This window comes from Acyrthosiphon pisum, chromosome A1, assembly GCF_005508785.2.
Source record: "Acyrthosiphon pisum isolate AL4f chromosome A1, pea_aphid_22Mar2018_4r6ur, whole genome shotgun sequence".
NCBI classification, from domain to species: domain Eukaryota; kingdom Metazoa; phylum Arthropoda; class Insecta; order Hemiptera; family Aphididae; genus Acyrthosiphon; species Acyrthosiphon pisum.
Window position 1 is genome coordinate 36,600,157 of NC_042494.1, and position 16,947 is coordinate 36,617,103.

General features: G+C 28.8%; 1 protein-coding gene across 3 annotated transcripts in view; it reads left to right on the top strand.

Annotated features, from left to right (window-relative positions):
• LOC100167325 (rap1 GTPase-activating protein 1) overlaps window positions 1-9,228 on the top strand; it is a 57,306-nt gene extending 48,078 nt beyond the window's left edge. For 2 of the 3 annotated variants that reach the window (XM_029486977.1, XM_008184361.3), the window contains exons 3-12: window positions 32-208; window positions 5,064-5,302; window positions 5,378-5,529; window positions 5,679-5,805; window positions 5,888-6,053; window positions 6,154-6,513; window positions 6,632-6,723; window positions 6,823-7,078; window positions 7,230-7,376; window positions 7,693-9,228. In XM_029486977.1, the coding sequence (XP_029342837.1) occupies window positions 32-208; window positions 5,064-5,302; window positions 5,378-5,529; window positions 5,679-5,805; window positions 5,888-6,053; window positions 6,154-6,513; window positions 6,632-6,723; window positions 6,823-7,078; window positions 7,230-7,370 (1,710 nt within the window). In that variant the 3' untranslated portion in view covers window positions 7,371-7,376; window positions 7,693-9,228. The remainder of the gene's footprint in view (window positions 1-31; window positions 209-5,063; window positions 5,303-5,377; window positions 5,530-5,678; window positions 5,806-5,887; window positions 6,054-6,153; window positions 6,514-6,631; window positions 6,724-6,822; window positions 7,079-7,229; window positions 7,377-7,692) is intronic. The other variant, XM_029486978.1, reaches the window with a different exon arrangement.
• Window positions 9,229-16,947: the final 7,719 nt, after the last annotated feature.

Genomic DNA, 16,947 nt, shown 5'->3' on the forward strand with positions numbered 1-16,947 from the left:
TCATCTCTTATTGTCGTCTGTTTGGTTTCAGGAACACTTCAACTTTGTCGGAACGGACGATCAACTGGGCCCTGTGCTGCTGAGCGTGAAAACCGAAAGCCTGGCTTCCCAAGAGCAAACGAGACTCTTGCTGCGGCTGCGGACTGGCACCACGCACGAACTGGTGCCTTCATCGTGCGCCACTTCAGCGCCTCACCACATGGCCAGGGTAAGTAGTAATACAATTATATTGTATTATATTGTTACAAAATATATAGTCGAAGACGAAACATATTGGTAATTTCGATCATTTCTGTCGTAGTTAGGTAATTTCGATATCAGGATATAGTATCACAATACGCACAAATGTTTACAGAAATATTATCCTCTCTCAGCCTGATCCAATAATATTATAGGTTCGTCACTCGAAGACCTTCAAATGAAAGATTATAATAAAAAATACTATAAATCAAACAATATGTTAATCATAATATAATGGAAACAGTCATTTTTTTATTTTAAATATCCAGTGTCTATTTATAATATCATTTTATAATATAATATTATTTATACTTTAGAGATTTGTTTCGCTAGGTAATAACTTCTGAAAAAATTCACCACAGAGAAAATTTAGAAATAATAAATTAATGAACGCCGTTGCGTTATTATATTATTTTTTTAATGTAAAATTTTGTTTTATGCACGCGCATAGATTACACACGTGCCAGTAACTCATTAAAAACACATCATTCGTGTAACGACATCAAACTATACTTCGTTTAATTTCTAATTGGACTGTATTTTAATAACATAATGTCAAATGAAATGTATGGACAAAGAATTTATGTTTTAGTACTGTTCCATTTCATAATGCTCATAAAGGTTTAGTTCGTATTAAACTTTTCAACAAAATGAAATACCTAGTTATTGAAAATTGAATTTTCGTGGAATGGTCAAGGTCTTTCAGGAGCTAGTTTCTCTCTAAAATTGTTTTAAAAGTTTTAACACTGTACTCGCGAGTCGGAGAATGGGTTTGAAGTGAGAATTGAAGTATTTTTGGAAACGAAAAAGTTTTTATAATATTAACGAAACAGACAAAATCAATTGTAGCAGGTAAAACTCATATAGCAGTAAATTCCAAATATTATATCATGCATCTTAGAATTTCAGATTAATAATATTTTCACCAATACGGCAATACATATTACGTCCCTCTTGCCTTTTTTAAAACATACTTGCGTCCCTAATTATTGTAATAATATTATTAATTGTTTTATAAAACTTTTATTATTTATACTGAATGTCAATACAGTATTGCTTAACTTTACAGATAGAAATCATACCTTGTATTAATCATAGTTTGTATTTCCTATTACTACAATTACATACAAAACACACTAAAATAAACATAATAACTAAAAAAAAATCGGACATGGATGTCACTCTGCTGTACAGTAGGATACAAGTGGGTCATTGTATAATGAATTGTATTAAATTTGAATGCAATGGTATAATATCATTGTATAAGAAAAACGATTCTGGTTTGTCAGTCTGGATATTTTATATTGTTATTATTTATTAGTTATTATAGATAGCCTGTAAGTTGAATTAATATTATAATATTGTAATTTTTTATTCGTTTCTATGGTGATAACTGATAAACAAAGCGTTAAATCTTATTTTTAGCGGTTTTTCGTAATTTGTTGGTGGTTTTTCCTGTGGCATTAAATAACTATTGAGAAAATCGAAAAATTACCTCTCTAAAGTACCATATTGATCCAGTTTGTTAAAAAGTAAAAAATAAGACACTGTAATATGTTGAAATCTAGGCACTCTTTCTGGTAGAAATTTTGTATACATGATAAAAAAAATGGGTTGTCGGAAAAAATGCCTATTTTATTTTGGCTCAATAAGACTGTACCAAAAACAAATTAATTTTTTTGGCACATATGGGTGATTTCTGCTAGAACATTATACCCTAGTTGTGTTTTCTCTGTTCAGCAGAACCAATTTTGTGTTGTTAATTTTAATATTAGAAAGAATGATAATTTACACCCAAACTATTATTAAACTTGAAGGCATAAGAATATTATCTGTGTTCTCTTGTTGGTTTCATACAATATTTCAATTTTCAAGCGAGTTATGAGTATTTTATTTTGTTGGTAGTATAATATTGAGCATATTATAAATTACTGAATTGAAAAATGTTCTTACATTTTCGATGAAAGCTTAATTTATTGTAATATTAAAACTAACAACTCAATATTCTGCTGAACGTAAATTTCTTATGTTGTATGTTTGCAAGACGGAGATAACTTATGCGATCATCATGGGATGTCATCTTAACAACTAATTGGGTTGTGGAATATGGATAAAGGCGGGTGCATCTGCTATGCAATCACCCTTTAGTCGTCATCCGTACGATGTTTAGATTTTATAACTACGACCACAGTACCGTACGGTGCACTCGGTGCAGATGCATAATAAAAAATAATAATAATGGTATAAACGAAAAGAAAAGCAATATTCTAGGATAGTTGGCGACCGGCCCGTGAATGGAAACACGATAAATATCATAATAAACATCATTGGATCTCTGCACTGGCCTGGATAAAAATAGTCCAGACTATATCTGTTGACGGCAGGACGGTTTTTAATAATAACAATAATGCGCATTCTCGTTCTAGTGTTTTTATTATTATTACTGAATTTCAGTACCACGTGCTGATGCAGTGCTCTCGCTGTTACGTTACGAGTCATAATATATATTATTATTTCCCTGCACATTTAGTATTATTTCGATGTAAATAGACTATCGTTATCACTAAATTAAATTTTAAGAGGTTTAGGCCGTTATAAGATTATTTGTTGCGCTTAAAATTTCGGTAGACCACTTAATATACACATTTTTTTTATTGATTCGTAAAAAACATTTTCGTTTTGTTGTATAGTTTCCTTTCAAAAACCCGTTTAAGCTACTGTATTTAAACACCCAGTTAAGGTCATTTTCATTCGCAAATCACAAAAACTATTACTCACAATCGTCCATCAATTATGTACGTTGTAAATATCTTACGGTGACCTTCGATATTAGGTATTTAAAATTAATAAATATTGTATTATTCCAATTTTATTAAACCTATAGGGTGCAAACAAGGCTACAAACGAGACTAATATTTATTTTAATTCACTACAGTATTATGTTGTTAATTTTCGATTCTGAGTTATTGATTTTACAACGATGCGTTAAAAAAAAAAAAAAAATGTTTTATTTATGTGTACCTACTTACAAAAAGTCGTCGAAATAATAATTTAGTTGTCATCATTGAGCATGGTTCATGATAGAAAATCGGATGTAGTTGGAACTATTAAGAGGTAAAAATTGATAATGTCCATTACTTTTCAAAAGCGTCAGGGAGAAAAATAAAATAAAATTAAGAACAGTGAGGATTTTTAAGCAATACCAGTTTTTGACAAAATGGATTTTGTTTTTTTGATGTAACTCAAAAACGAATAACCGAAGGGCGTAGATACTTAAAAATATTTTGACTCTTTTTGATAAGCCTGGGCATAAAAGAGTTAAAAAGTTAATGTTATAGGTTAACAGTTAAGTTAATTTTAATTTATTAACTTAACTTTTTAAAATTTGATTTTTATTGATATACCTAAACTTAATAAATAACGAGTTACTTTTAATCAAATCCAAGTTACGATAATTTATAAATAATTAAATAATAAATATGATACATATTGCATAAACATTTAATAAAAGGTTTCTTAAAAGTTATTGTTATATTAAATTAAAAAAAATATTAGAGATACATGGGCACAATTCTTTTTATAAGCTTTTAAAGTTAAATTACATATGAAATTAGATATAAAATAACGTTTTAGTTATGTTGTTGTAATTTAAGCATAAAATTATTGGGCACTTGAAAGTTAAAACATTTTAAGTTTATTACTATATTTTATACACAATAATAATACTGGCTGACAAACAGTTTGTAAAAAAAAACAGTCTTTGCCCAGAATCGTTTTTCGCAGGTATGTAATGATTTATCGTTGAATTCAAATTTAACACATCCATTACAGTGACCCACTTGACATTTGCTGTATAGCAGAGTGTATCCTCCTGACCACCTTTTTATAGGTACATTTTAGATTCTGAGTGGCTTTACAATGTTGGAGTGTGTATTTTTTTTTCTTTGTGTCTTTCGTCACTTTTCTGCGCAGCAAAACTTTCAATTTTCAACTTTATATGGGGTTTTTGGTAAAAAATATTTATAATAGTAAAAACTGGAATTTTTACGCATCACAACCAATTATTCACATAAATTTGTTTTTTGTTGTAAAATGAATTACTGTAGGTAAAGGCTTGAATTTTTTAAATATTTATATTAAAATTTTCTAGATACATAATTTTCAATGATATTTTAAAACTATTTAGAATAGTTTTAAGAAATTTATACCACGAACTTATTCACACTGTTGTTTTATATAAAAGTATATAATACTAGCTTATTAATTGACTATAATACTTGTAAGTTTGATTAATATAGTAATATGTGTTAATAATAATATAATAAGTGCGAAGTTTTTTACTAGAATGAATTCATCGTAATGTATTATGCATATAAAAATAAATAATTAGCAGCAATATAAATCTATAGTGAAATATCCTTATAAAAATAGGCTGATAGACCACCTCCGCTCGTTTTTTGTACCCAATGATTTATCATTGAATTAAAATTTATCACATCCATTGCAGTGAATTACTCAATGATTAAATTCACTCGATTCCTATTAAAGAATAGTGAATTTTTTTTTCAAGAGTTACCTACAAGTTTGGAATACTTACATTGTAACTTGGTACTATTTAAATTGTATGCTTAATTTTTATATTACCTTGCTTCAAATGTAATAATATATCAATTAATTTCAAGAATACATAGTTGCGTATATGTAACTTGTATTAAGTTACGATCTATACCTATATCTATAGAATGTATAAATGGTCGATAAATGTTGTTAATAATGACTGTGAAATTAATTTTCATATAAACTATGCTTTTTGTGTTTCTTAGCTGCTGAACGATCAGCTATCAGTTACCAATATGTCACCCGTTTTGAGTTGTAAAACGTCTCAACTAATTGCCGCCTATGACGAACACGTACTAGTGTCACACTTCAAATTTGGTGTATTATATCAAAAGTATGGCCAAACTAGTGAGGAAGAATTATTTTCCAACCAACATACTTCACCCGCGTTCGATCAGTTCCTCCAATTACTCGGTCAGCGGATACAATTGAAAGACCATAAAGGGTAAGCACACACGAAGCTTAACTAGCAATATTGACATGGTAATTAATAATTATTATTTGTTTACCCGTGATTTAGGTATCGAGGAGGCCTAGACACGCAGTTTGGTCAAACCGGTGACGAAGCCGTTTACCAAGTGTTCAAAGACAGGGAAATCATATTCCACGTATCTTCTTTGCTTCCGTACACCGATAACGATCCTCAGCAATTGCAAAGGAAAAGACATATCGGTAAGTGTATATACACGCGCGTGTTAAGTTTTAATAATTGCCGAACATAATGAATACAATAATTGTATTATATTGTTATTATATTGATGGTTAGGTACATGATTTGGATATTGGATTATTATTTTTAATAATAAATACATTTTTTCTAGGTAATGACATCGTAGCAATAGTTTTTCAAGAATCCAACACTCCGTTCACCCCAGACATGATAGCGTCACATTTCCTACACGCCTACATCATCGTCCAAGTGATCGAGCCCAACACTCCCAACGTTAGGTATGTGGAATTCTCAATAATTAAATTAGTATGTAAATTTTTTAACGACCGGTTATGACTTATTTTTATTATTGTTGTTTAGGTATAAGGTCAGCGTGACCGCCCGGGACGACGTGCCCTTCTTCGGACCGACGTTACCCAACCCGGCCGTATTCAGACACGGTCCAGATTTCAAACAGTTCCTTCTCACCAAGCTTGTAAACGCGGAAAATGCCTGTTACAAGGCCCACAAATTCGCCAAGTTGGAGGTTAGTCTTGCGATATGTTGCAGCATGATTGTTTACGTCGTCGATCGTGTGTCGGGTTATAATTATAAATATTTTTTACTAATTTGTCACGTGTTTCCAGCTGAGAACCCGAACGTCTTTGTTGCATTCGTTGTGCGAGGAGCTGAAAGACAAGACTAAAGACTTCCTTGGGCACAACGAAGGCGGCAGTACCGGCACCAATGCCGGAGCGGCCGGCACGAGCGGCGGCCTGGGCGCCGAGCTGACCAAATCGTCGGCGGCCTCGTCTTCGTCGTCGTCGTCGGAATGCGGCAACGGTACCATCTCGGGGGCTGGCAGCAGGTTCATAGACACTGTACGCAAAGCGCTCATTGCCCGGGTCAAGACGCAAACACTGTCTAACGCAGAGGCCAACAACAACGTTTCGGGCGGCCTATCCAAGAAGACTAGCAGCTGTTCGGCCGACGGGTCCATACCTAGCGTGAGTTTAACCACACCTGTCCATTGTTATTATTATTTTTGCGTGTATAATTATTATTATCGTCGTGACTAATGAAATGTACATGGGTGTTTTTTTCATGTTTTATTCGTGCGTGCAGTTTGGCAGATCGTTGTCGAAAAGCAGCAAGAAGAGTTCGCCCTCGTCACCAATATCCAGTCCGGACATCCATCCAGTGCACAGGACTTCCAGGTACGTCCACCATACAATAATATAGTGCGCCGTAAATGCGGATATAATTTTAATCGACTCGGTGGGTCTTAATCTCTGTGATTTCTTGTGCTTTCGCAGTGGAGCTAGCCGCGTGGCCATGTCGGAAAGCGATTCGTCGTCGTTGAACAGCGTTGAGCTTGACGGCCTGGGCATGGCTGGGGCCGTGGACAGCGACACCGGTCTGGAAAGCATGTCGTCGGCTGAGACGCCCAGTGGCAAGCCTTGCAGCATGTGCTGTTGTGACGCCCCGAACAACGACTCCCGGGTGGAAGGTCTCCGGCAAGACGTGACCAGGTTAAAATGTGACAAACTAGAGCTGTTGAGACAGAACGTGGTAAGTCTCTTCTTTATTTCTTTTTTCTCTCTCTCTCTTCCTCTTTCTCTAACGACTCACATTCTCACTTCGTGATCATTATCGTCATCCTTCTACTTTTCGATTAGCTCATCTTTATATATTTTTTTATATTATATTTTCTATCTTCCAGAGTTGTCAACACGAAATAAAGAGATTACGAGAGAAGGAACTGGTGCTGCAGTCGGAACTCACGTCCGCATCCAAGGAGATTCTTAGGTTGAGGGAACTGTTGAAAAACTACACCACCAACCCCAACTCGTCGACTGTTTGAACGTAGGTAAATGGTCATTGTGTTTGTCCCTAATCCATAATTATGTACTTACTATGACAAAATAGATTGCCATAAATATTCACTAAAAACTATCTAATCATTTTGTAATTATTCGACAAATTCAAATTATCATTATTACTAATTACTACAATATATTGTACAATAAGGAGGCGCATTATTAATTTTGGCTGCCACCAATGTGATGTTAATTATTTATTGGTCTATTTGCAATCTAGTTGGCTCTTATGTAACAGGGAACTGACGTTGGCTTTGATTTTCATATGTTTGAATGGAAATTTTCTAAACAATTGTGTGTTTTCAGGGTACCTACTGATTTTGTGACGAAGATAAAACTGACACTTGACGTTTTCTCATACTGTTGCAAAATCATTCACTGTCTGTGACGGTATTATTTCTTCTGGGACAACCATCTATGGCCACCGGCGAATAACAATATTTCGTCTTAAAGGATGGAAATAATATAGCGTAACGCGATACCAAAGTATTACATATTATATAATTATTATTTTCAAAACGATTTGAAATTATCGTTATTAATCTATGTTGGATTGTATTTACCTACTAAAATTAGCGTTAATAATGTATATCCATTATTATATTTATTTTTAATTGTGCTTCTAATCGTTAAGAGAAAATAATAATATTGTGCAAAGCATATACCAAAGTATTAATATTTGACGTTTTAATAATAATTATTTGACACTAAATTCCGTGCGACAATGTTAATTCATTAGTGTCAAAGTAGCATCGTGTATCATGACGTAATCACACAATTTTATGATAATTAATTAATTTAATTGGTTGATAATTTATCGACTGTAAAATTCATCCTATACGTCACGAAAATTGTAAATACAATTATTACATAGTTTTAAGTCTAAGGGTTTTTTTAAGTGTGTATTAGTAAAAAAACTTAACAAAATATTACCATTTACATGTCGGTGCAAACAAATTTGAGCATATATTATAATATAATTTTATATTATACTTTTATTTATTCCATTTTTATTTTCGAATCATCTAGAAATTACCACCGTAATAATACCTAACCAATGTATGAATTATACATTTTACTATTAATATATATAATTTTTTTAAGTATTTTTTTTAACGATTCACTTGTTTGATATGTATATGGTTATTTCTATGAAGTAAATGTCCTATGTATACTCATTATCTCATTATTTGAATAATAGCGCATAAGTGCGCATGTATTTATATAGTGATAAGGAACTAATATTATATCAATGATATAATTCTTGTGTCTATTAAACTTTTTTGTAAAGTCTATTGTGTTTTTGTCAAAAATTTATCGGGAAGAGGAAAAATAAGAATAAAAAAGTTTAGTTAATATTATATTGTTGATTATAATAGACTATAATAGTATTATTATGGTTATTTTAACAGTATTAATTTATAGGTATAACGGTAGTCTAATTTAAAAAATACGCACCTAACATTTTAATATTATAATACTCATGTATACTTACATATAAAATGTGTTTTTGTTTCGCACAAATGTTTGTTCTTCTTAAAAAATTTTAATTGCATGAAATGTATGTCAATTTATATTATTATTTTTGATTGTATAATTTTTAAATAATTTATAAATATCTAAAATTGTAAATGTCCATACAAATACTCTTAAGTTCAAGTAGGTACACACACAAACACAGAAAACCTGTGTCCGTTCTGTTATAAAATCAGGCGCACCAATTAATTTTTTATTTTAGCCTATATACATATATATTATATATGAGTGTATTATGTTTTGTTATTATTATTATTATTATTATTATTATTATTATAAATGCAATAAATGTTAATTTTTACGCAAGACTTATTGATTTTACAACGGATCCTAAAATTACATTGTATATATCAGACTTCCTTATGCATATTGTATCATACCTGATATAAAAGGATACAAAGTATATCAAAACAATCTTTTTAGGTGTGTAGAATGTAGATTTATGTTTCAGAACAATAAAAAGGAATATTTGTATTTATGAATACATCATTAGGTACATGTCCATTTTCAATGACCATGTGCGAGCATTTTAGGCTGAGCAACCCAATGGATTTACATGAATTGTATTTTTATAGAATATAATATATTATAATTTTTATATTAATTAATAAGTTATAACTAATATACATCTTGTTTATATTGTAAAAATTGTTTAAAACAATGCATTCAATGTTTTTCCTGAATATATATTCGAAAAACCCCTGTAGTTTAAAGTAATTTAAAACTTTATACCCTAAATAAAACATATTCATATTTTAAATAATTATCTTTATTTTTATAGTAAATTAATCAATTCCTCATCTTGGTAGGTAAATTATTAGCATTTACTGTGTGAATCTAAAATAAATTATTAAATATATATTTTTTTGATGTCCATAGACGTTAAATAATATGTTACATAAATATATATTTAAATGAGTACTTATGATTGATTACCGACCTAATATTGCATCCTATAGTTTTTTTGGAACAAAAATAGTTATTGTGTTATTATTTGTATATTTATTATTATTATTATTATTTTTTTAATTAGATTCAAATAATTATTAATTAACAATTAGTTGCGTATTGACTATTGTCAAAATGAATGCAATATGCACTTGTATCTGACAATTACCGCAACACCATATAAGTTATCAAAATTTTTAAAAATGTAATATTTCACATAACTAGGTGCCTACTCATAATTCAAATATTGTAATATTGTAAAAAAAATGTACAAACAAAGGTAATTAATTATTCTTATTTTAAAATTTGATGATAATCCAATTCACTCTAATATTAATGTAAACAATACAACATTGATTCTTCTGATTATAAATTTTGAATGTTTGTCCCTGTATCTACAAGTGTATAATAGAGATAACACATAGGTATGGCTTCATCATATGGCATTTTAAATTTTGTTTTATGAGTATTGTATTGTTTTTTTTATAAAAATATAGCTTTTATTTATATTTATATTCCAGTTTCATATATTAAAACCTAATGATAATTAAAAATGATTTGTTATTAAATCTTGTATGTTCATTTATTAATTTAAAATTAAATTTAGTTATTTAATTGGATAAAAAACCAATTTACCATTTGAGTTATAAAATTAAAATGTGTTTGAATAATAATGAATACACATGTATTAGAAACTAATTAAAATATAAATATGTTCCTTATAAGCCATAAGTATACACTTGTGGTACATTTTAGGGCTACCTATATTACCGTTTTTGTTAATAATGCAAGCAAAAAACAACATTGTTTAGGTTAAGAAAAAGTTTAAAATATAATACTTTTAGTGTGGAAATATTATTACTAGGGCCCGGATTTTTATGCAAATGCATATTCTTCTACATTTGACGTATAATAGTTCTGATTAAATATCTTGATGTTTCGTAAAATGTAACTGTTAATTTTTTTTTTTGCATATTTTTGCATATTTGCATCAAAATGCATAATAATTGCATATTTCGGGGTAGTTACATACAATGTGCGTATTTAATAAATACATACTTAATTAAATATTTTAAATTTTACTCAAAGTTTGATATACATGCCGATTTTGCCCGATCACCGACGTTCCTGACAAATATAATTCGACCGAATAAAACAAAATATTTTATTTTATTTATTTTAATTAATGATAACTCGATCAAAAATGAGCTTTCGATAATTCTATCAAATTTCCAATGCATAACAGACATTATCGTGTGTCTAGAAAAATCGGGTGTCAATCTTGGAAAAAGTCTAGAATTGGTTCAAAATGTAGAAAATAAATTGAGTGAAGGAGGACGAAGTATTGAATTTGCTAAAGTTAAACTATCGGAAGTATTATCAAAATATCCCGGATTATCACAAATAAAAAAAATTTCTGAATTTATAAGCGGAGAAATAAGAAACGATGATGAAGACCTTGCAGAGTTGTCACCAGAAGTTATTTCTTGTTTTAAATACGCACCCATTGTGTCAGCAGACGTGAAAGAAGTTTTTTGAAATACAAGGTGACGCTACGCGACAATCGAAGAAGTTTTCAATTCGATAATTTAAAAGCACATTTTGTTACATCATGTTGGTACTCATCCAATAATTATTAATTAATACACATTTTTATGCTTCATACACATTATAAAAAATGATATTTAAATTGTATTTTTTTTTCACTTAATACTATATTTTTTAATTTTTTTTAAATTTTGATTTTTTAAACTAACTTTTTTTGCATATTATTTGCATATTTTTTAATTTTTGAGTGCATATATATGTGCATATTTAACAAAAAAATTTGCATAAAAATCCAAGCCCTAATTATTACGATTGATTTTAGACTCTGTTCACTATTTACTTGTAGGGAATAGATAGGTACCTATTATAAAAACCGAAAAACTTATAGAACCTGTAACATCATGTTTAATATCATATAAAACTACCAAACTATTATTATGATTGTATATTGGTATAATGGTATCATAATTTTTGTTAAATGTAGGTAGGTACTCTTTATTTAAATGCAAGGAAACTTAAACAACATTGTTTTTCTTCATCTAAGTATTTAAGCTAACTATTTAGTTGTTATCCAATTGTAATTTATTCTTTATGCAATTGCACGGACTAGTTCATTTGTATCGTATTTGTTCAATGGACATAAAACAGTAAAACACTGTGCTGTTCTGGAATTGATAATGGTCAACTCAACAGCTGCATACTAGTTGCGGACGAGTTGTTCAGGTCAATATTATAATATAATGATTGCGGACACGGGTTTCGTTATCAAAATACTAATTGCCGATATCAAGTTAGGTTAACGGTCAACCTTGTAATGCGAGTTGCTGACACAAATTTTTCCTATTGCCACTTTTTCAAGACTTTGGACAAGGTACCATAAAAATTGGCACTTGAGGTTAAAAATATTTGTGTCTTGCAAAAGAGAAATCTAAATTATTCTTAAATTAAATATGTTTTTTTTATAAAACATATTACATTATCATAATTTATTGTGAATGTTTTTTTATAAATATATTTTCATCATAGTTTTTGTGGAAAAAATGTGTTTGAACCCCCTGTATAAATATTGAATCTATTAATTTTACCACTTAAATATTGCATCATTTGGTTGTAAATGAAGACCTCCTTTCAAAAATATTTTTTGATTTAAATTTCAAAAGCTTTACTCACAATCTTGATGCTGATAAATAATCAGACCAATAAAGTCAATCATATATTCATATTATATATATATATTAATCATCGATGTCTATGTATCTAACACAGTCTTTACATCAAAAATAATGATTGGAAATTTGTCCACAGGTAGCATACTAGTATGTTTAATTGTATCCGTAATTAATAAACACCGAGCTCAACTCATTAGGTTGTATCAAGCAATTGATCAGGAAAATATGTTATCCCTTTGTAAATACTTGGAAAGATTTTTCAACTCAAGAACGGCCGCTGAACGGGTGATGTTTACTGAGCCCGAGAAACTTGGATAGTTTTACCTTTTATACCATGGTTATCTCTTAACAATATATTTTAAATAAAAAAAACCCAATACTTATTTTCAAGTCAATTTTTATGATGATTTAACTGATAAATATTGTTATTTTTTCGGTATAGTGGGTTTAGTAGGTACGTAATATATATCATGCCTTTGCAGTTAGCACATGGAACAAAAAAACCTATTTGTCACATAAGCTTAAGTTTTAAAATATCAGCGAATTGGTTATAGATTCTAATTTATAAGTGAATACGAAATATCAGTCATGGTGATGACAGGTGACAAACTGGGCTTGTGATTAAATTGCTTGTGTATAAAATTCGTTGTATAAAAACATATCCTACCAACCTTTAAAATCGTTTATACTTAATCATTATATTATTTATTTATCTTTTACTTCTGAGCAGATTGGGCAATTAAAGAAATCTATTATACACGATAAACTTGTTTAAAAAATTTAAATTGAAAAATTAATTAGATTTTCGTTTTATAAGAATTTGATTAATCGACCTGAGACCGGCGTTAAACAATATAATAATAATTTCCAACGAAAACAATTGTTTATTATCTGAGATTCTGAATAACTTAACCCTTATCCGTTTAGGCGTCTTGAGCATAATAATAACTAAAAACATAGGCTTAAGACAAATAAGACTTAATGGACTATAAGTCTTTCTTGGCCAGTTGGCCTTATTAGAGGAAAGTAATATTTTGGTGACTGCAATATATGTATAATAAAAGTATACACAAACAAATAATATAAACAATAATTTCAGTAGAAGCACTTAAATAAACAAAAAAATAAATAAATCCAAAAAATAATATTTTTTAACATGACAGCATTTCCTGGTTTTATATTTTTCACAATCACACCAGTCCTAGTTATAATATTTGTATATGTATAAAACATTCTATTACGCAATTTATTTAATTTGGTCCATCAGATAATGAGTAACATTGTCCGTCTGTCTGTAGGTATCTTTTAACTTATAAAAACATAATATTTGTGTCTTTTATTATCCTATAATAATATAGCAGTGTGGATCCCCAGTTTAAGCTTGGAATGTGTTGGTTTTTAATTTCAGCAGTGGTTCATAATATACATATTGTGAGAAGAAATAATGATATATATACCTATAGGCTATAGGTACATCAAATAGTCATATAGATATATGTTACGGTAAAAGTAGGAATACCGGTTAAACCTAGGATTTACCGGTAAATCCTAGGTTTCGCCGACTACTGTTGGTAAATGTCTGAATTTCGTACATTTACCAATTGATTTCGGTAAAACCTAGGATACACAACATCATTTGGTCAAACTCCGAATGATTTTTCTAGTTTGGAATTTTACAAACGAAGTTTGGTAAATCTTAGGATAAACAATCAGTGTTAGTAAAAGTCCAAAAATGTTTAAGTTATTAATTATTAATTATTATTATTATTATTATTTATATTAGATAGGTACTACATCAATGACTAATATATTAAATACACACATTTATATTATTGTTATATATTATGACAACAAATTTATATAATTATTACATAATATTATTACTGTACCTAGTGCTAGTTTATTATTTTTTTATTATTTTATTATTATTATTAAGTACTAATGCAAAATTAAAAATATGCAGGAAGTGAAATTTTACATAATTTTATTACTGTAGTGTTAGTATATTATTTTATTATTAAGTACTAATGCGAAAATTGACATATTAAATGCATTAGGTACATTTATTACTAGTATATTATTTTTATTATAATTAAATTAATTGTATTATTAAGTTATTTATTTGTGCAGGCTTGGCTACTGTGATATCTCGAGTTGCACTGTACATTTTTGAATCGGCATTTACATCTGTTTGTTACACATTTTTTCAAACAATCACACCTTATTAGTCCTTGTCCACCAGTCGAGGATCGCTCACCCTAGCCAGTTCACCCCTGGATATAAACATAATAAAATTAATGTAATTTTATCATAATAATAGAATCATTCAATGCATCTGGCCTCGTTAAAATGTATTTTGTATAACTATAAGTTAGCTCTATTATGTAGTTTGTTGAATGAATATAATCGTATGACTTGATAGTTTACAACTGCCTAATAGTTGTTATAAACTTATGTCCAGTTATTCCTTCACTTGCAGATAGTTATTCACTGTTGGCATTTGCCATGGCAAATCGTAATAAACTTAATAGTTTAGACTTTAGGTGAAAGCTGTTTTCCAAAAAAACGTTTTCTGTATTTTAGTTAGGAACATATATCTATATCATAGGAACATATATCATTTGGGAAATCATTACGTACCTTAGTTTTAAATTAATCATTAATTAAATTAGTAATTGGGAGTCACTATACGCGCTATGCTTTAACTGACACAGTTGTTATTATTTGCTTTAGTCAATGAAGCTTTAGTATTAAACGTAACAGTTATTAGTTAGGTCTTATTATATTTAACACGGCGTTAGAGTTATTTGTTTAATGCAAGTAGCTGATTTATCGGTCAATGCTTGTGTTCTATTGTTATATTTTTTATAACTTAAAATACATTTTAGGAGATAAAAGCTATTAATAATTAACAACGTATAACGAATTGCTAATAATATGTGTAGATAGTGAGAACATATAAGGAATATCATGTGTGTTATCTAATATTATACAATTAGACATTAGTTTAGTACATATTTATTCAATTATACAATAATAACTTATTAATAGCATATTATACAAAGTACTTAAAAATGTTATTATTTTAAAAACTATTTACTGTAGAAACCTGAAACATTTAACTTTAACTTGAATTATCATTTTCTATGCACAATTCAATCATACTAGTATAACAATTAACAATATATATAATAGTTTCAAGCTATTTATAGGCATTTGAAATATTCATATTTTTTTAATTTAACTTTTAGATTCTGAGTGAAATGATGAATGTATTGATTTTATAATGATGTGTGTTTTTTTTTTTACATTTTTTATTTTTTTTTTTTGTGTCTGTCATCACCTTTTAGGACAGTAAAAATGCTTCGATTTTCTTCAACAGTATCTTTTCTGATAGGAAAGTGAATCTAGTTGGTACTTTGGGGGTCAAAAGTAAAAAGTTCTCAGTAGTTTTCAAAAGCGCAGTGAAAAACAAATCAAAAATTAAGGAAAAACGGGAATTTTTAAGCAAAATCTGTTTTCGAGAAAATCGATTTTGGTTTTTAGTGCAACTCTTAAACAAATGACCGTAGATACATGACATTTTGACTGAATGTTTATATTAGCATTTTCTATACACCATAAAATTATATAATATTTTGATCTCTTTACGGACATTTTCAGTTTCCATTTTTTTTAGTTTTTTTTTTCTATAAATATCAATAAAATTTTATTTTTGGTTAAAAAAGCTTGAAAATTTAATAGAAGGCTCTTAGTATATTGTTTCAAAAGCAGATGAAAAATATTAAAAATCCATAGTCACAATTTTTTTTATAAGCATTTAAAGTTCGAATTTTGACAAAATATATCAAATTTAAAATTTAATAATTATTTTTAGTTAAAAATGTATAAAATGTTCAACTTTTATAGCTAAAGATTAAAAATTTAAAACAAGGTTCCACTTAAATAGGTTATATATAAATTACTTTATTCACAATAATATCATCTAATATACTTAGTAATATCATAGGCTGACTGACCGTTTTTGCTCAGAATCGTTTTTATAATACAATGATATTATATCATTGAATTCAAATTTAACACCATCCATTACAGTGACTCACTTGTAACCTACTGTACAGCAGAGCGACATCCACTTACCCACCTTTTTTTTATTATTTACGTTCAAAAAAATTTTGAAGAACTTGAAAATGTAAAATATGATTCGTCATAAGTTTTACTTATAGAAATTTAAAATTATCAAAATTGATATTGAAATTTTTTTTATAAAGCGATTGGAGTTGACTAATAAAATTTGACAATTCAAGATAAAATTGGTAAAATTGTTCAAGTATTATGTAGTTTTAAATGTATTTAATTT